This window comes from Botrytis byssoidea (assembly GCF_014898295.1).
Source record: "Botrytis byssoidea strain MUCL 94 chromosome Unknown BBYS_005, whole genome shotgun sequence".
NCBI lineage: Eukaryota > Fungi > Ascomycota > Leotiomycetes > Helotiales > Sclerotiniaceae > Botrytis > Botrytis byssoidea.
In genome coordinates this window covers 840,860-861,186 of record NW_024065846.1, presented here as the reverse complement: position 1 = coordinate 861,186, position 20,327 = coordinate 840,860, and the positions used below count along the sequence as shown (strand labels likewise).

The following is a 20,327-nucleotide window of genomic DNA, read 5'->3' as shown; positions in this document are numbered from 1 at the left end:
AACAATGCACTCCAAGATTATTCTCTCCTCATATCCGTATTAGATTGTAAATAGCGTGATAGATATTGGAGGATGACCAGCATCTATCTTATTTATTCTTGCTCAACCTTCTTCCAAACCAACTTTTCCGTTTTTCGGGTTGAGGCTTAGCATCTGATTTGGTGATTTGAACAACCGATTTCTGAGGTAAAGAGTTTTCACTGGTGATACCAAGGTTGATTGGAGTTCGTGGTGTGCTGTCATGGTTAGAAGGCGGAGGTCCTTGGCCAATCGGCTGTCTTCGCGCCCCGTTTTGCTCATTGATGCCATTTCCAGGTGGAGGGTATTGGGGGTTATTTCCAAACCCATTGAATCCATATGTCTCGGCAGGTTCTTTTTGTTGTTGCGGTAGTGCATGAAGCCCATCTACTGAACTATTCAAGCTGCTGGGGTCGGTTGAGTATCCTGCAGCGTCTCCAGACATTCCACTACCGGAGGCAGTTGTCACAGTTTCATATGAATGTTGTTGGCCTCCAGGTGCGGTGTAAACACCACTGTTAAATTGTGGTTCTGATGCTGTTCGAGGATATCGAGATCTGTTTGGAGTATATCCATTGCCATGACCTCCATGATTATCGGTAGTATAATAACTATCGGGCTTGGTCATTCCATTCGGCCGTCCGTCACCACCATAGTGGCTACTTTGTCTGTTAGGTTGTTGTCCTCCTCCATAATAGCTCTGCTGAGAGTACCTTGGTCGTTCGTCATTGTGCATTTGACTTGCTATATGGCGATCTGTTAGCGTATGTACGACAGTTGTCAATTTCACGCGCTTTGCGCCAAGAATCCACTGGGAGACGAAAATCGCTAGAGCATGCAAGATACCAAATTCCCATTCAGCTCATCGAAAATGTGCTCGGTTGGTGAATTGGCATTGGCCATTACCACAGACCACAGACCACCATAGTCTGAGCGCTCAAATCCAACAAAAAACAGGATGGATAACTGTCTTAAAAGTAGTGTGCAGAAAATTCTGCAAACAAGAAAAATGAGAAAAATGATTGGAATACACTAACCGGCATAGTAACTGTTTCGTCGATTGTATGTTGAGCCTACATCGGATTCTGTGAAGTGAAAACGTCAGAATTGATAGGCCAAAATCCTGAGCACCAAGAAGCATGGGAATTCTTTACCAGAACCGCGTATCATTGATTTCCTTGAAGAATAGTTTCCATCGATAGCTGCCTCAAAGGCTCGAATTGTATCCAAAGGTCTCTCCCATCTGCTTCTCGTAGGATTTGAACGATCGGGATCCGCTACGTAGAAAAGAAGTCAGCGCACAAGATTTATGGTGAAAGTGAGCAAGATAACGAACCGATGGGGTTTCCCTGACTGTCTCTGTGTTGAATCGCTCGAATGGGTGCTAATGAAGTTGCAACGTCGTTTGCAACAGCAGCTGCGATGGTATCGTCAGTATGTGAATTGTGCAATCCCTTGATTTGAATGAGTACTCACAAGGTTCGGCTTCCGTCATGGCCAGGGATGGATCAGCTTTGGAATGAAGTCTTTTTGCTTCCTTCTCTCGGTGTGTTTCTGTGAGATCAAGTTTCTGTCCACTGCCACTGCTCTTATGAGAATGCAAACTGAAGCCAGACGAAGTCTTCGATCTTTGGCGGTTCCCAGGCCGCTCTTGATTGCCCGGGGGCGAGGGTAGCGGGTGATTTTGGTTTTGCATATTTCTAAGTATAAGTCGATAAGTGGACAGTGATTGTCGCTGTTGTGGGTCTATTACAACTTTTATCAAGATATTCTGAGCCTTATCGTCGTGAAACCTGGGTGTGGTGGAGTAATATCGAGAGATTTGTAGGGATATTTGTGGAACTCTGAAATGAAGTTGGTCCTTTTGGTCTGAGTCTCGGTCGTGAACGTCAAAAGTAGGTGGTTGGGAATTTGGTGGCTTTATATCAGAAGTAGATATCCCGTTTCACAATGTTTGAATTAAGCTTGATGAGAATTAAAAACCTGATGTTTTGATAAATGGAACGACGGTAGTGGATAGTTTGAAGACGATCAAAAATGCGTTTGATGTTAAGCTTTTTTTCCCAAAAAATAATCTCCAGATATAACGATTGATGGTTTCGTATGATGTGAATCAGAACTTTGATCGAAAATCCTGCAACGAGTGTTTTTTTCTTCTTCTTCTTTCCTTTTTTTCTTTTAGGATGACCGATGAATGCAGATTTGTTTTATGTTTGTTTATTTGCCCAGCTTATTTTCTTCAAGCCTTCACAAAGTGCGCACCTAATACGTAGGTACGTAGGTAGGTAATAGGAAAACGAAGAATGGAGGTGAATAAACGATTGATGATGATTGAGAAAAGAATCAAATGTGTTTCTCAAAGAACAAGAAAAGGGAGAGAGAGAGAGAGAGGGAGAGAGAGAGGTATAGAATAAAAATACGACCATACGTACTTTACGCGGGGAAAGAGAAAAGTTAATACGAAGCATTCAATGTTATTCAGCCACTGGAGGGGGGTCTTGAAGCAGAATCAATATTTATCATCCGTCGATGGATTCCATACTAGGCAAAGGGAAAAAGTATAATATTAGGTATTAGGGTATTTTTGATGACGAGGAGCTCTTGTCCAAGTTGTCTACTGGTACTAGGTAGTTGTTTAAACCACCAGTGAATATTAAAGCTTTGCGGAATTCGTAATTCGTAATTCGTATAGCTTTCTTGCATCTTGAGATGTCACACCTACCTAGTATCTACATCTACCTACCTACCTACCTACATATCTCGCATCCAGGTACACTTTTGATTCGTGATTCACTCGTAAGCCAACAACAAATCCCATCGACGTAGCAAGCAATGCTCTGTATGCTGTCCTACCGTAGTATGGTAGTATCGTAGTATGGTAGTATCGTACGAAGTCGATACGTCTCTCAATGGGAATGGCTTGGATGAAAATCTTTCACCCACCACCAATGAGAGACTCTTCGCTCATCGGAAACTTGGTTTCGATCCGAAGTCCAGCGATACCACAATGGCAATTGCGACAGGAATTCGTATGCTCTTTCGTTACAACTTACCAAGCAGGGATGGCATGGAAAGATAGGGAAAGGATCATAAAAGTGATGGTGTGGTGATATGAATGGAAAGTAAATCAAACGATAAAAGAATGATCTACCACTAGTCCTAATCAAGTTATTTATATCCCGGGTCAGAATCCTCTTTTGGTGCTGTGCGAGTATCAGTGATGCATCTGCGATTCTGAGATTCTGGGATTTCTTGGGATTTCTGGGATTCTGGGATTCTGGGAAGTTCTGGTGCATTCAAAGCTTCGAACCAACGCAGAAGAAGTAACGGTATTTCCATGACTACTGGGTATTAGTATTCTTATACTTATCCTTAGTCACATTATTAAGTTATTTTTAGTTTCATTTTCATTTTCATTCTCTTCACAATTCCACCATCAACATTGCCGGATTCTCGTTTTCTTACCTGGTGTACCTAGCTAGGTAGCGCAACAAAGCAACGGAGACTGCCATGTTTCCGAGCTTTATCTAACAATACAATACAATATCACACTCTATATAGAGAGAATACTACCTACCTACCTACCTACCTAGTCCTCTAGAGACCGACCTGGTCCATCGTAGTTGGACTTGAAGTTTTAAGAGTAACGACCTAATATCTAGTAGTATTCACCAACAACCCCCCATCCATCTCTTGATTCTCTTCGAGACATGCATATTCCAGAAGTGTGAAGAAAATAATACCATACCACTCACATTAACCTTTAAACAGCTATCAATGCCAATATTACACCAAGCAAGCCATACCTAAACCCAATGCATCTTATCCCATCCCAATTCATCTCCATCAGCATATAGACATCTCAATCAATCCTGTTTTCATTTTCGCCATCCATCCATCCATACATCCATCCATACATCCATACATCCATACATCCATCCATACATCCATCATTCCATCATTCCATCATTCATCCATCCATCCACTCCCAAGAATTTCAAGAATTTAATAAAAAAATAATAATGATGAGGTCGCCCCCCCCCACAAAAAATGGTGGTGGCTGAAGAACGACTAGCTAGGTAAAAACACGAACTCTCTTTCGTCTCCCGCGATCAGCTCATCGGAAATCGGAACTCTCGGTATTTGTCTCGTCGTGTCTTGTCTTGTCATCTTGTCGTCTTGTCTACTTCCACGTACAATTTGATTTTCTGGCATATATCGATCTATCTTTCCTAACTATCTATCTACCTTTCCATCAAATGCATGCATGCAACGACAGCTGAAAATCTCATGTTACTGAATCCTACCTACCTTGATCTACCAACCTACTAATATATGCCACGCTTTTTCTGTCCTCACTTTCCCAACTCGGTGATAATAAAACAAAAGTAGCTTCAGGTTTCAGATAGTGAAGGCTCAATAGGCATCTTAACTGGAGGGGCGGGGCGCTTAGACTTGGAAACTCGTTATATGTCTTGATAACTGTATGCAACTAACTCGAGGGTGGTTGAGCCAAACCTTCTCGGTCGATAAGATTTATTATATACCTATCTGTACATCTCCATACTCGAGGCTCTTCATAAGATGATTGGGAGGAATGAGATCAAGATAAGATCGTATTTTTATACATAAAGCACTAAGAATACATGAATGTGGCATATTCAGCTCGTGTGATACCTGTGTTTCGAAATCTGCGGCTTGTATTCTACGGGTGTTGCGAAGTGTGGTATTCATATATAGATATGCGTGGGGGACATGTAGGCTGAAGAATTGGAGAGGTAGAGGAGATGCATGAACATTGGAGGGTGGGTGGATGGATTACTGCTAACCTAGCGGATCAAGTCTTTGGGATGAGACCTATGGATCACTTTGGGGGTGCGGAGTCCGTAGATTTGGGGTCCCGGTCAAGTACCGATATCATATTTCACTATTCCATCTTGACGTCAATATCCATCTTTATAGTGCGTACCCAAGTCAGTTTCCATATACATGGCGGGACTGTCAAAAATCACTGTTATCAAGAGCGCTACTCTGCCTAGAGTCTCAAAATCAGAATGTGTGTTCTCAGAAACCAGTAAAACGTGCAAACCATTGTACCAAACTTCGATTTTCGTTTTGAAAGCATAAATGACATGGGTGAGACCAAAAGATTTAGGAGCACATCTTTCCGTGTCGTTCTGGTGTAATTGTGAAACCTTTGATCGATAACTCCTGTCTACGTCTAGTGAAGATTTCCACGACGATCCCATATGCACTTTTAATCATATACCCATACGGCCATTGTGGTGTTGAATTGCTTAATTGGTATACTACCCGCAAGGCTGTGCTCATTATTGCCGCCCTCTTCGAGTGCCCAAATATGACTTATCATCAACCATCCTCCCAGTCCATGCTAACAACTCCAAACCAACCATTTAGACCGATGATGGGTACAACATGATGCGAACGGATGCGCCGAAGGACTTAGGTGGGAGGTTTTGTCTGAATCTAGCACGTACGACACCGGAGTTTCCTTTGGCACAAATTAGTATTTGATTCTCAGCGAGAAGCACTTCAAATTCCTCATACCGTGTGGTCTAGCGATCTTTCCCCAGATAACTCTAATCTTTGATCCTCTAACCTCCTTTGATGCACGGTAAACGAAAGCAACCTTCTTTCCGCAGTAGAAGCTGTAATTCTGTTAGGATCTAGAAATCTTCCAATATCGTGATATAACCTACTTGGCAGCCTCGGTGTTGTTGACACCCTCGATTTGGATCAAGCTGGTGCCTGGGGTGGTGTTGCGCTTGCCGCGTTGGTAGCTCAAATGGCGTCCCCTGAAGATATCCATATCAGTATATGTCCGGTAATTTAACTCAAATAATCCATCTCGATCAAACAGTCGAATCCGTGGGTGCGTTGTCGAAACCTCCTCTCCATCAATCTCTGACCCTTGTCCCACCTCCAGCCTCTATATCGCTATTCAAATCCAGAATATGCTCGTTGATCGGAATAATTTGTAAACTTACTTAACATAGACTAAAAAGATACAACAGTCAGCAATTGATTCAAGAACAAACCGTGGCCTTGCTTGAGTATAACAAATTTGCTTTCGTCTTAGGAGAACTGCAACTTCGCAATTTTCCCTAACTACTTCCTCCTCTCCAAGGTTCATACAGCCAATGCTATCTCGAAATCAGGGTTACTCACGTCTGTGTCCGGCTTCGGTAGGCATTTTTGCGAAAGTCTCTCGTGGATTTGAGAGGGAAGACTTCAATCGGTTTGGCGTAAATGGTTGTCGGCGTCGAGGATGTTTTTTTCGTCTTTCCAGAATGCACACAATTCCTAGAAGTTTAGCGAAAAACTAGGGCTGCCAGTATATCTGACTAAGCATCCAGAAGCGTGATTTATTGTTCTCTGAAATTTAAGGTATCAAGAAGCGGGGATTTTGAACGGAAGAATTCTAGGAATAAGTTCCGATGTATCCATTTCGCAATCACATCATCATCATCATCATCATCATGGAACAGCAAAGGAGAAGAAAAAAAGATGTTAAGGTCGCTATAGTTTGCGAAGAGGACTATGCAAAGTGTCAATATCAGACATCGTCGAAACCATGACGGAGGCTATTTTTCCAGTCATTTTAAAGACCAGGTTCGCTTTCTTTCGCACCATCCTCTCAGTCATCTTTGGATTACGAGAACAGCATAGCATTGTTGTAGAATCCAAGAAGGGTAGCGGAAGAAAGTAAGAATGTACAGAGTGAAAAGTCAAAATTTTGTCTATTCAGTCGATGTTTCAAATCCCGAGACGATTTTCCCGAGCTTGCCTTTTGAGAATTCTTAAGTGAACTGGTGATATTGATTTGATGATCGGTGGAGTGTTTACAAAGGTAGGGGTGGATGAGGATTGGCCGAAAAGTCTCCTCTCTCCAAAGTACCTATACGATCCATCAAATCATCAAAGCCCCGAGTAAGGAAGCACAGTTCTAGAGCCCCAAGCGACCATTAAATGCTAATTTAGCCATTCGGGTTACTGCTTCTCTTTGTTTTGACAGCAGCATTACTTTCGTGGAAAATGGCTTAAGAAGTCATTGTCAACGTATAACAATAGAATAATAATGCTTTGGGGGAGCTCCTTGAAGGGGTCTATTGGCATTTTTGTCAAGATTCACCGAGCATTACCATCAGTTACGATGCAACATGCTTTATAATCGGACCCGTAAGAAATCGAAGCCCCCCTTCCCAATCTTCCCAAGAGAGCATCGGTGATAAATGGGGGGCGGACGGGCCTTGTCAAGTAGGTACAAGGTATTCTGGAACTTGGAAGGTAGAAGATAGATGGTATTGGATGCGATGGCTATGGATGTGGATGTGGGTGTGATGGCTGTGGATGAGCATGACTATGGCTATGGCTCCCAAGGGAAGCTTTATAAAAGCTTCACTATAATGAGATGAGAGAGCAAGAGTTACATCATTAACACACGAAGTCTTTCGAGTTCTAAAGAGTGAATTGAATATTGACTCCTATTCAAAGAAAAAAGAATCCATATAATAGAATCCATTCAACATATATTTAAAAAGTATAAAGATCACAAATCATTAGGAAATTCAAAAGGTTGGGTTGTGTGTACTGGGTACTTTAAACATAAGACAGGTCTGTTTTGGGTTCGGAGGCTACCCGGAAATACTTCTCGTCCGTCATACATCCCATCAATCTTAGCGGGGTCGAGTCTTTCATCAAAAGCGGACAAACCCAACATTTTTCTTGAGCTCCTTCTCAAACTTTCAATCCCTCTTCACTTAAAAGCCTTGTTGATCTTCAGGAAAATTTGATTGTTTCTCCCTTTCTCCCTTTTCCAACATATCATAAACAATACCTACAAAATGGCCGACACTGTTATCAAACCAGAGGAGTCTGGCAATGCTGGGTAAGTTGGTTCATTTCTTCGGCCAATGTACTTCACACAAGGTTATTCACATCAACAACACTCATCACATATTCAAAATGCTCACTCTAAAGGGCTAACCCGGGTCTCTCGGACTGTGATAAATTTCTTGCTTTCTGTCCTTTCTCTGGACATCTCAACCCCATTTCATCCGGATAATGACTGATTGCCTTGCCCCACTACAGATCTCTTGAGCTGAAGGACAACACTGTTATCATTGTTTTGGGAGCTTCTGGTGATCTTGCAAAGAAGAAGACTGTAAGCAGAATCCTCTAGCCCTAGATTCTTTATCTCACTAACATATGTGATTGTAGTTCCCAGCTCTTTTCGGTCTCGTAAGTGGTGCAGAATACCTCCAGCCGAAGATCCAATATTAATGCCACCACAGTATCGCAACCAATTCCTCCCAAAGGATGTCAGAATCGTTGGATATGCGCGAACGAAGATGGACCACGAGGAATACATTAAGAGAGTTAGATCATATATCAAGACTCCCACCAAAGATATGGAACAGCAACTTCAAGAGTTCTGCGATATCTGTACATATATCTCTGGACAGTATGATAAGCCAGAGGGTTTCATCGAGCTAAGAAAACACTGCGAGGAGTTCGAAAAGGGAAGAAAAGAGGCCAACAGAATCTTCTACATGGCCTTACCTCCTTCCGTCTTCACAACTGTATCCCAACAACTAAAAGCCAACGTCTATCCAGAGACCGGTGTTGCAAGAATCATTGTAAGATACAAGATTTTCACACGATTGAATAGTATTGCTAACAACTTGTAGGTTGAGAAGCCATTTGGAAAGGATTTGGGAAGTTCCCGCGAGTTACAAAAGGCATTGGAGCCAAACTGGAAGGAAGATGAGATCTTCCGTATCGATCATTACCTTGGAAAGGAGATGGTCAAGAACATTTTGATTTTGAGATTTGGTAACGAGTTTTTCGGTGCTACGTGGAACCGAAACCACATTGATAATGTTCAAATCACATTCAAGGAACCTTTTGGAACCGAAGGCCGAGGAGGTTATTTCGACGAATTCGGTATCATCAGAGATGTTATGCAAAACCATCTTTTACAAGTCCTCACCCTCCTCGCCATGGAGAGACCAATCTCATTCTCTGCAGAGGATGTTAGAGACGAAAAGGTCCGAGTCCTCCGCGGTATTCCAGCAATCGAGCCAAAGAATGTCATCATTGGTCAATATGGCAAATCCTTAGACGGAAACAAGCCTTCCTACAAGGAAGACGACACCGTACCAAAGGACTCGAGGTGCCCCACCTTCTGTGCTATGGTTGCATATATCAAGAACGAGCGATGGGACGGTGTTCCATTCATCCTAAAGGCTGGTAAGGCTCTTAACGAGCAAAAGACCGAGATCCGAATTCAATTCAAGGATGTCACATCTGGTATCTTCAAAGATATCCCAAGAAACGAGCTTGTTATGCGCATTCAACCAAACGAGAGTGTTTATATTAAGATGAACTCCAAGTTGCCAGGTTTGAGCATGCAAACTGTTGTCACTGAACTCGACTTGACTTACCGCCGCCGATTCTCTGATCTCAAGATCCCAGAAGCATATGAATCCCTCATTCTTGATGCTCTTAAGGGTGATCACTCCAACTTTGTTCGTGATGATGAGCTTGATGCAAGTTGGAGAATCTTTACCCCACTCTTACATTACCTCGACGATAACAAGGAGATTATCCCCATGGAATACCCATACGGTAAGAAACATTCACATTATTCACCCTGTACTTTTAAACCAACAAAAAACTAATCTGATAATAGGCTCTCGTGGACCCGCCGTCTTGGATGACTTCACCTCTTCCTACGGATACAAGTTTAGCGACGCAGCTGGCTACCAATGGCCAACCACCCAAACCGCTCCTAACAAGCTGTAAATTGGTGTTTTAGTTACCAATAAATGAATAACTAGATACCTGGTATGAAGGCATGAGATTGATTGATAGATACGACGATTCATGAAGGATTCCCATACACATATTTGGATGGAGGTTTTTCTTCATATTTATGATAGCTGAATGAAAAGCCAAATTTACATAATGAACAAAACCATGCATCTTGCCTATGGAAGGTGACCAACAAACACTTTTTGGTCACATTATCTCTTCTGTGATGATACTCCGACAAGTTCATCCACAAGTAAGTCACAACTCGGCATTGAGAATTTGTAAATCCGAAGTCCTCCAGTGAAGACTTGCATCCATTCCATGGATTTGATTACTATATGCCCGAAGGAGAGGATGCCAGAATGATAGTTGTCAAACTCATCACACAGTCTCAATCATTACGGCACCTATTTCTATATCATCTTTCTTATCAAGTCATTCTAATAAGAAAGAGAGACGAAGATTAGTTACGAGGTGATTGAATGGTGGAGATGGTAGGGAGGAAGGTGAGCTGGAAAGTTTACATTTTTTCGTGCTCTTGCAATCTTATATGTGAGGATGTTTTAAGAATGAATTGAATTAGGTTAGATTGAACGAATTTGAATTGAATTGAATTGAATTGAATGTTTATGAGAATTTGGAGTGTGAGAATTGCAGAGAGGGTATTTCGGTTTTTTATGTTTGTTTGTTTTTGTCTGTTTGTTTTTGTTTTTTGCTTGTTTATGAGATGGGTGGGTGGATGGAATCTTGATCATTGAATTTGAGTTTTATTTTGGAATAGTAATGTGGTGCGGTCTGTATGTATATGTGCGCGTGTGCGTAGGAGAGTATTTTGTAGATGGGAGGGTAGAGAGGTTTTGTTGTGGGATTTTAAAGGGGTATGGGTGGAAATTTTCAATTTCTTGTGGAATTTATTAAAGCGTTGTTAGATGAGTTGTAGTTTATAGTTTATGGGTTTCTATATATTTCTTGCGTAGAAATGGGAGGAAGATATGAAGGAGGGGGGTGTGATGATGTTGATACCTGGAGGGATACATGTGGAAGAGGGGGAGTTGACTTCATTTCGCAACTGAGACGGAAGGGTAGCATGTGCTAAGTACTAAATAAGTAGTTCTTACATCGCTACTCGTCTCGCTACATAGATCTTAGTAAGGTGGTGCGATGCGATGCGATATGATGCGATATGATGCGATATGATGCGATATGAGAATGATACACGTACTTGAGTACATAGCTTCGCACTTTTTATTTTATTTTCTGGGGTGAAATGAAATAAAATGAGAGCAAGAGAGAAATGAGATGAGATGAGATGATACGAATTAGCTCTCGGAGAGCATAGGAATGCAGGGTAGTCTTGTATCATCGTATGAAGCTACTCTTTGGACTTGGTTTGGTTTAAACTTCGTCGTATCCATACAAGAGAATCTTGGACTTTTGTTGTATCTACTACTCCTACTGCTATCACATCTGACATAGGGTCGCCTGATATCTTGTGTAAATGAATGTTAATCAATACTTTTATCTGTCTGTCCTGGTGGCCTGTCGATCGAGAAACATTCTTTGATGGTTAGATGGATGGATGATATCATAGCATCTTTCTTGATTGGGTTGTTAGAATTGGATATTAGAAGGCGATGTATATATCTTTCATTTATTTATTTATTCATTCATTCATTCATTCTCTGCTCTTTGGACACAGATACGAGGACTACCGTGGGGAATTCTCTGGCTGGTGAGATTCTCGTCTTCGAACTTTGGAGCGATTTGGAGATGCTGCATACTGTATACTGGATTCGGATGTGATGATTAGGAACTCAGTTCAGATCTTGTTGTATGATGGTCTTGTTTGTTTGGAGTTGTAGTGATGGATTGGGTGTGTGAGTGCGGGTGTGTAATGGATTTGGAATTGATGTCAAGAGAAGGTAAATTTTTTTTTTTGAAGAAAATAGGGTTCTCTCCCCTTTCATGTTCCCAGAACTCAGACACGTTGAAATGAAGAAGCGAAAGGCGACGAATATAGCAATAAAAATGCATAGAATATATAAAGGTAAAATACAACAGAATATCCATCTTTTGCTCCCCATCCCTCCACCCCCTTCTTCATCCGCGAAAAGTTCAACGTAGTTGGGTATGTATGTATGAGTTATTCGGATTTCTTTTTATCGATTGTTGATATATAGGATGGTCTGGTATGTTCTGGTATGCTCTTATGCTCCACTCTGATTTTATATCTTCCCGATGTTTTACTGTTTTAGTACTTGTATACACTTCCCCTTCCCCTCCTCTCATTCATTCCTATCATGAATCGCTACATCACTTTTCAGTTTCTATATTTCCTATCTATCTCTCTTTTTATTCCTCTTCTTGTTTTATTTTCATGCTTTTTTGATACCAATATCATCATCAACAGCAATTTCAATTTCAATCTCAATCTCAACACCAGCTCATCCATCCCTCCATCCATCCATCCATCCATCCATCCATCCGCACACCGCAAGAAAATCCACACAGTACAGTATCTCCCCCCGACAGAGGAAGATATGTGGAATCCATCACATTTATTAAGATAGAGAGTAGTCGTATGTATATATACTCGAGTAGTTATCTAGTTGTAGGTATATGTGTATGTGTATGTGATTTCCATCTCGCTCTTCTGTTTTTCTACTTGTTTATTTATCTTCCCGTTGGAGATTTGCTTTGTATACATACATATATATACATACTACATACTCAGTACCTAAATCATTAAACCCATGAGATCTCGTGGTGTTGATCGTATTAACCTGAGTTTGTATCAACCTAAACCACCGAATTACGGCAATCTAACTTAAGTTAGATCAGATATATTTTTCAGAATGTGCAATGTACGAGGATAAGGGAAAGAAAGAAAGAAAGAAAGAAAGAAAGAAAGAAACGAAGTACGACATACATATCTTGCGTCAAGGATATGCGAGGAAGTGATCAGCTCGGTAGTGTATATTTATGCTTAGACGGGAGGAATTCGTCGGCCCGACCATGTTAGGCGAGTGAAAAGGGGATGGATGTTTGATTTTTGGAGGTGTGGATTATAGGAGGGAGGGTATGATGGTGACTGTGTATACTATACATAGAGAGGTTTTGTGGCTGAAATTTGTAACGTAAGATTTGTTATGTATGGTGGTGGATTGTGATGGATGTATTTATTAGAAATAGCAATGTAGTTGATTGAGCTCATGTACCAAATATCTATCCATTGACAAGTTATAAGGTTATATTCTTAAAGTACAAAGTGTCATACGCATAACGCTTAAAATCTTCTATTCGTACATCCTATATATCATACACTGTAATTCCTTAATGATACCATAACACTTTTTCATCTATCCCCGAATCCTGTCCCTGAACTCACATCATTCCAAGATGAGAGTGCACACTCAGTTATGTGCTGCACCAATCAACCCCAGGATTTGCAATCTTCCTCTCTGCCAAAGTCGAAACCTCACTTCGATTTATCCGTACCATTGATTAAGTTATTAAATAGTTTGCCAACAGCAGATGGCTATAATTGCACAAGTATTAGCCCGAATCCAAATGTTCTATCTTCACCTAAACATTTCCTCTTGCAGAACACATCACCCCCTATCCTCTCGAATTTGCCCAAAAGTACTTGACCCAATACCCACACCCAACACCATATACCCCCCCGTCACCAGTCCCTCTCCAGACTCTCCTTTCCAGTTCAACAACCCACAATCATCCCCCTCCCCACCCATCTCTCTTCTATGGAGGAAAAAAAAGACAAGAAAAAAGAAATTCTCACCTCAACCCTCTGATCACTAAACCCCTCACTAAACTTCTCACTCCCCACCCCCTGCGCCACTTCACTCCCCGGTTTCTGCGACTGCGAACCGAGTGCTGAAGCGTGGCCAGGCGTATGATTATTCGTCGCTCCGGCGCGGGAATATGCCGATTCTATGTTTTGTACTGGGATTTGACGTTAGTAATAGGTAATCATGTAAAGAGCGAAGGGAAGGGAAAAAAGGCGCAGAGAAATGGGAAAATGAGGGAAGAAGGAATAGGAATCTTACCCCCAGGAGTTTTAAACGAAGGCAGCAAATCGCTTAGAGCAGATGTGCTTTTCATGTCGTCGTGGGAATGGTCGTTGGAGTTGGACATTTTGTCTAGATTCGTATGTGTATATGTATATATGTATGAATGAAATACTAGTATTCGATTCCCAAATACAAGAGAGTTCTCTTCTTAATAAATAGACAGAAGATAAATATAATTACAAGTGTAAAAGAGAGCAAAAAGTAATTCGAGTCCCAATTCGTCTTCAGCTGTACAAAATACCAATCAATGTAAATATAAAGTTACCAACAAAATAAAACCAGATGAATCAAGAAACTATTAATACCACAAACCCGCAGAAGGGAGGCGAGAATTCTTTTCTTCCTGCCGCATCGATCCCAAACCCAAAGTAAAGTAAAGTAACCCGGTCCGGTACCTGATACTATGGAGATACCTACCTAGGTATCGTAGACAAGGTTTTCTACTAACGACCTAGTAGTAGCTTTTACCCCAAATATGGCAATTCGATTGGAATTACTCACTTACATACTAGTGCATACATACACGCAGAATTTTGGATCTCGGTAGGAGATCCTTCTTTTGCTCATTATGTCATAGCATAGCATAGCATAACATAACATAACATAACATGGCATCGCACAGTATTTGTATATCAAATCAATCAGATCATGTTACGAGTACGAATACCCACCCTATCTACCTACCCTATCTACCTCCTCCTCTCAAACTCGCACGCTTTCTCAAGTATATCTGCCTAGTGACAAGTTACAAGTTACAACTTACCAGTACAGTAGTATCGAAACGCAAAAGTTGCGTTGCGTTGCGATACATCAGATACCCAAAATCAACTCGTCATACATTTCATTTCATCCCATCCCATCCCTTCCTTCCCCACCCACAACCAAGATTCCCACAACGGGTCAGGGCCCCTCCGGATCCTGGATGTATCCCGGTACTTACTCGATACCGGAACATCACTAGTGTGGTCCCCGAAGATCTGAAGAATCCACTTCTTACTTCACCCCTCGATCTGGTGTTGATTGTTCCTTGTCAGATGTGAAGATTGGGAGTTGGGATCGGGGGTGGTGGGTGGTGGTGGGTGGTTTGGATGGGGAGTGGAAATGTTGTTTGATGGGATTTGTGGATTTAGGGATTGTAAATTTGTGTACTCGTATGTGTATGTGTGTGGAGTGGATTAGGAATTTGGTTATTTCAAATTATGGGGAATGATATCACAGGACAATGTGATGCGATACAAGGTGATAATGTGAATAAACAGATAGATAGATAAGTTTTGAAATTGTTTTTGATATAATTTAAAGGGTTATCATAATGAATAATAGACGTCAGCCATCTTCATCCCTATCTTCCAGTCGCCAAATCCGAACACCGTTCATACTGCGTCGCTAGCAATAACAAATGCCCGCTATCGTTGTAAATCGACCTTGTATCCCCTCTTCCACCCGTTGTACATTCGTTCTCCTGACGCCTGTGCTAGATTTCTCAAATCACCCACATTCACACCCATAGCTCTAAGCATATCCATATCCGCACACTCTATCTCTCCCCCTCATATCCCCAAATACCATTTTGAATCACTGCCCCTTGACAATTCTACATTCACAAACATTAGCCCAAGTTCCATTCAATCCTAAGCCCCTACATTCCCTGCCCACTTATCTCTCCCCTCCTCTTCAAACAACACAGCGAAAGAAGGATTACAAAACACTTACGAATTCCACATCTGTCCCACGAAACCCGCCTTAGGAGCTTGCTCTGCAAAACTCTCTCGTCTGGCTTTTGTAGCCGCATCACTATTCGAGCGCTTCTGTGCCTGGAGTCCGGAGAAGAGAGTTCCTTCTTGAGAGCCCTATGTTGTATGTTGATGATTAGTGAGGGGTTCTGAGTGGAAGAAGTGTGTGGAGTATGAATGTATGAGTGAATTGGTGTGGTGTGTGCATGAAGTGTGTTCATCTTGGTGAGGAGAGTATTGGAAGGGAAGGAAAGAAGTGAGGGAGACATACACGTCTGTAATTGACGTTGTTGGCTGGAGTAGCAATGCTGCCAGTTCCTCCCTTGACTGCGGATGTTTGTTGGGAATTCATTGTTGCTGGTTGGTTGGTTGACTGATTGATTGAAATGTATTGTAATGTGTTATATTGATACTCTGTGATTGACACGTAGTAAAGACAATTGGTATTTGTATTGAGATTGTTGATGAGATGTAGATAGGAAATTAAAACCAACACGAGAAAAGCTCTCCTAATATACTTCTATACATCTCTCCTATCCCCCACCTCCCCCCTCCCCTCCACCAATTCCCAGCCAGCTAGTCCGAGCCTCCAAACCCCTCAAGCTTCATGTGCAGATAGATCCAATAGCATACGATCCGCAACCCCCTTGCCAATCAAACTCTATCTTCACCTATCAAACAAAGGAGATCTTGGAAAAGGAATTCATTTTGATCCAATCAATCGACTCACAATTATGATTCATGACATGTTTTTCGATCTTCGATCCTGTACACCAAATCAGAGCCAAATCTTCGAATACACATCTCACGTCAAAGTATCACTTTACCCCGCAAACCTGGCGTGATTCTCTACTATGTACTTACTAGACAGGCATATCGTATACCATGTTGAAAATCAAGGGTCTCATCTTGAACACTTCATCAAACCAAAGCATTGTCGTATTCGTACTATTATCTAAGCAGGGGAGTATCAATTTATGCTTTCCCACTTCTCATACTAAACCATCCACAAGGCATCATCATATCAAAGAACAATTCAGTTGGAGATAGAAATCGAAGTCTATTGAGGTCCATCGATCGAGCACGAGCATTGATTCCAATGATGTGGTGGTGAACTTGGAATGTGGGGGGATCCATAGAAACCAATGACGAATTGACTACCATACCGCACCATGCATTTATTTGGGGAATCAGAGAGATAAACTTTGCGATAAGGTTAACCCTTGATCATCGGCGTTTTAAACTTCCGATGGCCGACTTGGATTTTCACTCCCGTCTGCGGTTTCTGATATCGAAAGATTCAAAGTATCCTGGAGGCATGAGTAGAAATCGATGAATGAATGATTTGATTTTCTTTTTTCGAAGTAGTCTGCCTCCACGGCAGTGGCCCTCGGAGAGCCAGCGGAGCGTCATTCTCCATTTATCATTCTCCAATCCATTAATAGAAATTTAATTGACAGCTTGTAAGACAATATAGAGACAAGCCCTCAAACCCTCTTTTGCTCATTGCACTCGAGTCTCTTTTCATATTATCTTCATTCCTGTTCCAAATTGTAGTATATAATATTCTCGTGGAAAAGAAAGGAAGATGAAAAGAAGAAACAATAGTCCATAGACTTCAAACATTGCTCCGAAAATCATTGAAGTACAGATACTTTGTAGTATTCTGGCCAAGTTGACTTCACTTCTAAATTCCATCTCTCGAACATCAAGAAGTCCCGAAGAGTGTTGAGTAAAGCTAGTAAATAACTAGTATACTCCATGAAATCTCTACACACTTGTGCAATCTCAAATATATGGCAAGACATCTTTTATTGCTCACAGATCTTTGTTTGTTCGAAGGTATGGTTGAATACTTTCGACATTCACAAGAACTGGTTTAGATTGAGAGTGTTGAAGATTGATTTTAATTTTGCTATAAATCTATTCTATTGCACACCCATCAATGAATCTAGAGCAATCTGGAATCTCGGACTCTTCATTTTCAATGCGCTGCAGTAAAGAAATACTATACTTGGCTCATATATATTCCATCGCTTTGCTCCAGTACCTGCGATATTACACCTATCTGTTCATAATATCACCAATAACAAGCAAGTTAAGATGTGAGGTTGGTGTGAATTTTGTTTTATTTCATATCACAAATATGCAATCAGCACTTGCAAGAAAAGCCGGCAAGCCGGTCGGTCTCTAAGGCCGCAGTCTTGATCCGAATAGGAAGCAAGCTGAACAGTTGGATGAACTGCTTCATTGTAATCTGATCCGTAGATGCAGTAAAGTACAACCAATGATGCCCCTTGTTTTCCTGTCAATAACTCCATAAGCCCACGTTACGACAAAATCCTAAAGAACTCGCCGAATCGATATACTCGAAGCCCATGCCATATTTTTTGATCGAAACGCTTATCTGACGATACCCTCGAAACGGTTCTTGAACCATCTAGGTTAGAATGTTAGCATAATAATCGACATTAATTTTTTCAGTAAACACATACTTGACAGTCTCATCACGCTTGATCTTGTGGTTGGCACCAATGGAGGTCTTGCAGCGACGACGCTTGGCAACACGCTCACCTGGGCGGGTCATGCAGGCGTAGAAATCCATTCCGTAAATACCGATCGCAGGGTCGTACTTGATACCGAGATCGATGTGTTCGGAGATACCGAAACCGAAGTTACCGGTCTCGGAGAAGTTGCGCTTGCGGAGCTCATATTCCTTGACCTTCAATCCACGCTCCAAAATTTCCTCAGCCTTTGGGCCACGGACGGTGACGTGAACAGCGATCTTTTCGTTACGACGGATACCGAAGGTACGGACAGTGTATCTGGCCTTGCCTGTGGTTTAAATGTTAAGGAATTTCCAATGAATAATTGCTGAAATTGGTGCATGCATACTGTAAACGGGGGTTTGACCACTCAATTGTTCCAAAACTTTGGCAGCACGGGTAAGTCTGTCACCAGATTCTCCGACGGAGATGTTGAGAACGAGCTTCTGGATTTTAAGCTCCTTCATGGGGTTTGCGGTCTTCTCTCCGGATGCAGCCATTTTGAATGATGCTGTTACGATTAGTCGTGAGGAATTGTCGTTTTTCGTCGTGGGTCGTCAAATTCAAAAACAAATTCGAAAAGGACCAAAAAGTTATATTCGCTAATAAGTGCACAAACCCTAAAAGGTGGGCGACGATGTTTAGGTAAGCATTTCTTGTAGCCTCGTGTTTGAGGCTTCAATACTTTTTCATTTGAAGCTCGAGCCAGCCTTGTACAATCTTGAAGAACCTCATATCAAGAACTCATATACTCATAATAGAGCTGTGAAATCAAAAGAAGTCATCGAGCTTCTATACACATTCTTTGAAAACCAGAGAGCCGTAATAACGCGCACTCAAAAGTCATCATCATGGCGAACAAGCAGGGAAAGATGGTGAGTTTAATACCCCCTTCTTGAAACCATTACAAGCTTGTGTTGACATTATAGGCTGACATTTACTCTTTCTACAGGCCGGTCTCGTATGTGATATCCTTCAATGCAGCTATTGCAGCTTTGCGCGATCCTTTCGACCTGAGATGTGGACTGATTGAGTTATAGATCAACTACCGGATGAGAGTGACTATGAATGATGGTCGTCAAATGGTCGGACAGATGTTAGCATTTGATAAGGTCGAATTCCCATGCATCAATCCCAATGGGTCATGCTAACTATTCAATAGCACATGAACCTCGTTCTCGCCGATACCGAAGAATTCAGACGCGTCAAGCGCAAGGCACCAAAAACTACAGCTGCACCTGGAGCTAGTTCCACTGCACCACCTCTTGTTGAAACCGAAGAAAAGCGTACATTGGGTCTTACTATTATTCGGGGGACACACGTTATATCTCTTTCTGTCGAATCACCCCCACCAGCAGATCCAAGTTCTCGTTTAGGTGCCAGCGTCCCAGGTGGTGCTGTACCATCAGCTGCTATGGCTGCTGGAACTGGAATCGCGCGACCAGCTGCTGGAAGAGGGGGCTTGGCTGGTCCTGCTGTTGGAATTGGTGGTTTCCCGGGTATGCCAGCTCCTCCGCCATTTGGAAGAGGTGCACCACCTCCAGGATTTGGTGGTGGATTCCCTCCTCCAGGATTCCCTGGTCCACCTGGTCCACCAGGAGGTTTCGCTCCACCTCGCAGATAGATGTCTGGAGAATAATGGGTTACACGATCATGTCAAATTGAATCTTAAAAAGAATGTTCTCAGAGGATCATGCTGCATATAATCTGATGAAGGGTCAAGGTAAATTGAACATGATGATCGGTGAAGAAATAAGAGAAGAGAGATCCAAAGGAAGCTCATGGACATGCATGATGGGAGCATTGCAGAGAAGGTTAAATTCAATCAGAATAAAGGCGTTGAGGGGTAGCTTTTGACTTCACATACCAAAATTCGCAAATTTGTAGCATAAAAGCAAGCAAGCAACGCGACAACGCTAATTGAATTCTATATAATTTTGCTCAGTCTCCCATTGCAGGTGTTGCAGTTCTCAATCATATCATTAAATTGATTTAAACTTAGCATTCTCTCTTCTCATTTTCCCCAAAAACTCACCCATCAAAATCCAGTTCCGTCACCACGTGACACAACCTCAAAATATAATCTCGGACAAATTCAGGGT

At 41.9% G+C, this 20,327-nt stretch overlaps 7 protein-coding genes across 7 annotated transcripts; 2 read left to right on the top strand and 5 right to left on the bottom strand.

The window, feature by feature from the left end:
* Positions 1-88: 88 nt before the first annotated feature.
* EAE97_003074 (uncharacterized protein) lies at positions 89-1,714 on the bottom strand (the record flags this gene model as incomplete). The annotated part of the gene is made up of 5 exons (XM_038873586.1): positions 89-762; positions 1,056-1,103; positions 1,173-1,295; positions 1,355-1,435; positions 1,495-1,714. 5 exons carry the CDS (start codon positions 1,712-1,714, stop codon positions 89-91), a joined length of 1,146 nt encoding a protein of 381 aa, XP_038735449.1.
* A 3,718-nt stretch (positions 1,715-5,432) lies between these two features.
* EAE97_003073 (uncharacterized protein) lies at positions 5,433-6,232 on the bottom strand (the record flags this gene model as incomplete). The annotated part of the gene is made up of 5 exons (XM_038873585.1): positions 5,433-5,530; positions 5,587-5,687; positions 5,739-5,834; positions 6,027-6,036; positions 6,208-6,232. The coding sequence occupies 5 exons, from the start codon at positions 6,230-6,232 to the stop codon at positions 5,433-5,435; spliced, it is 330 nt and encodes a 109-aa protein (XP_038735448.1).
* Positions 6,233-7,883: 1,651 nt separating this feature from the next.
* Positions 7,884-9,846, top strand: EAE97_003072 (uncharacterized protein; the record flags this gene model as incomplete). Its single annotated transcript, XM_038873584.1, has 6 exons — positions 7,884-7,927; positions 8,131-8,203; positions 8,260-8,280; positions 8,334-8,678; positions 8,730-9,669; positions 9,734-9,846. The coding sequence occupies 6 exons, from the start codon at positions 7,884-7,886 to the stop codon at positions 9,844-9,846; spliced, it is 1,536 nt and encodes a 511-aa protein (XP_038735447.1).
* Positions 9,847-13,333: 3,487 nt separating this feature from the next.
* On the bottom strand, positions 13,334-14,010 carry EAE97_003071 (uncharacterized protein; the record flags this gene model as incomplete). Its single annotated transcript, XM_038873583.1, has 3 exons — positions 13,334-13,393; positions 13,655-13,818; positions 13,923-14,010. The coding sequence occupies 3 exons, from the start codon at positions 14,008-14,010 to the stop codon at positions 13,334-13,336; spliced, it is 312 nt and encodes a 103-aa protein (XP_038735446.1).
* Positions 14,011-15,521: 1,511 nt separating this feature from the next.
* EAE97_003070 (uncharacterized protein) lies at positions 15,522-16,031 on the bottom strand (the record flags this gene model as incomplete). The annotated part of the gene is made up of 3 exons (XM_038873582.1): positions 15,522-15,540; positions 15,660-15,796; positions 15,951-16,031. 3 exons carry the CDS (start codon positions 16,029-16,031, stop codon positions 15,522-15,524), a joined length of 237 nt encoding a protein of 78 aa, XP_038735445.1.
* A 2,051-nt stretch (positions 16,032-18,082) lies between these two features.
* Positions 18,083-18,725, bottom strand: EAE97_003069 (uncharacterized protein; the record flags this gene model as incomplete). Its single annotated transcript, XM_038873581.1, has 3 exons — positions 18,083-18,119; positions 18,175-18,514; positions 18,575-18,725. The coding sequence occupies 3 exons, from the start codon at positions 18,723-18,725 to the stop codon at positions 18,083-18,085; spliced, it is 528 nt and encodes a 175-aa protein (XP_038735444.1).
* Positions 18,726-19,076: 351 nt separating this feature from the next.
* EAE97_003068 (uncharacterized protein) lies at positions 19,077-19,849 on the top strand (the record flags this gene model as incomplete). The annotated part of the gene is made up of 4 exons (XM_038873580.1): positions 19,077-19,100; positions 19,178-19,186; positions 19,266-19,337; positions 19,388-19,849. The coding sequence occupies 4 exons, from the start codon at positions 19,077-19,079 to the stop codon at positions 19,847-19,849; spliced, it is 567 nt and encodes a 188-aa protein (XP_038735443.1).
* Between the last annotated feature and the right edge of the window lie 478 nt (positions 19,850-20,327).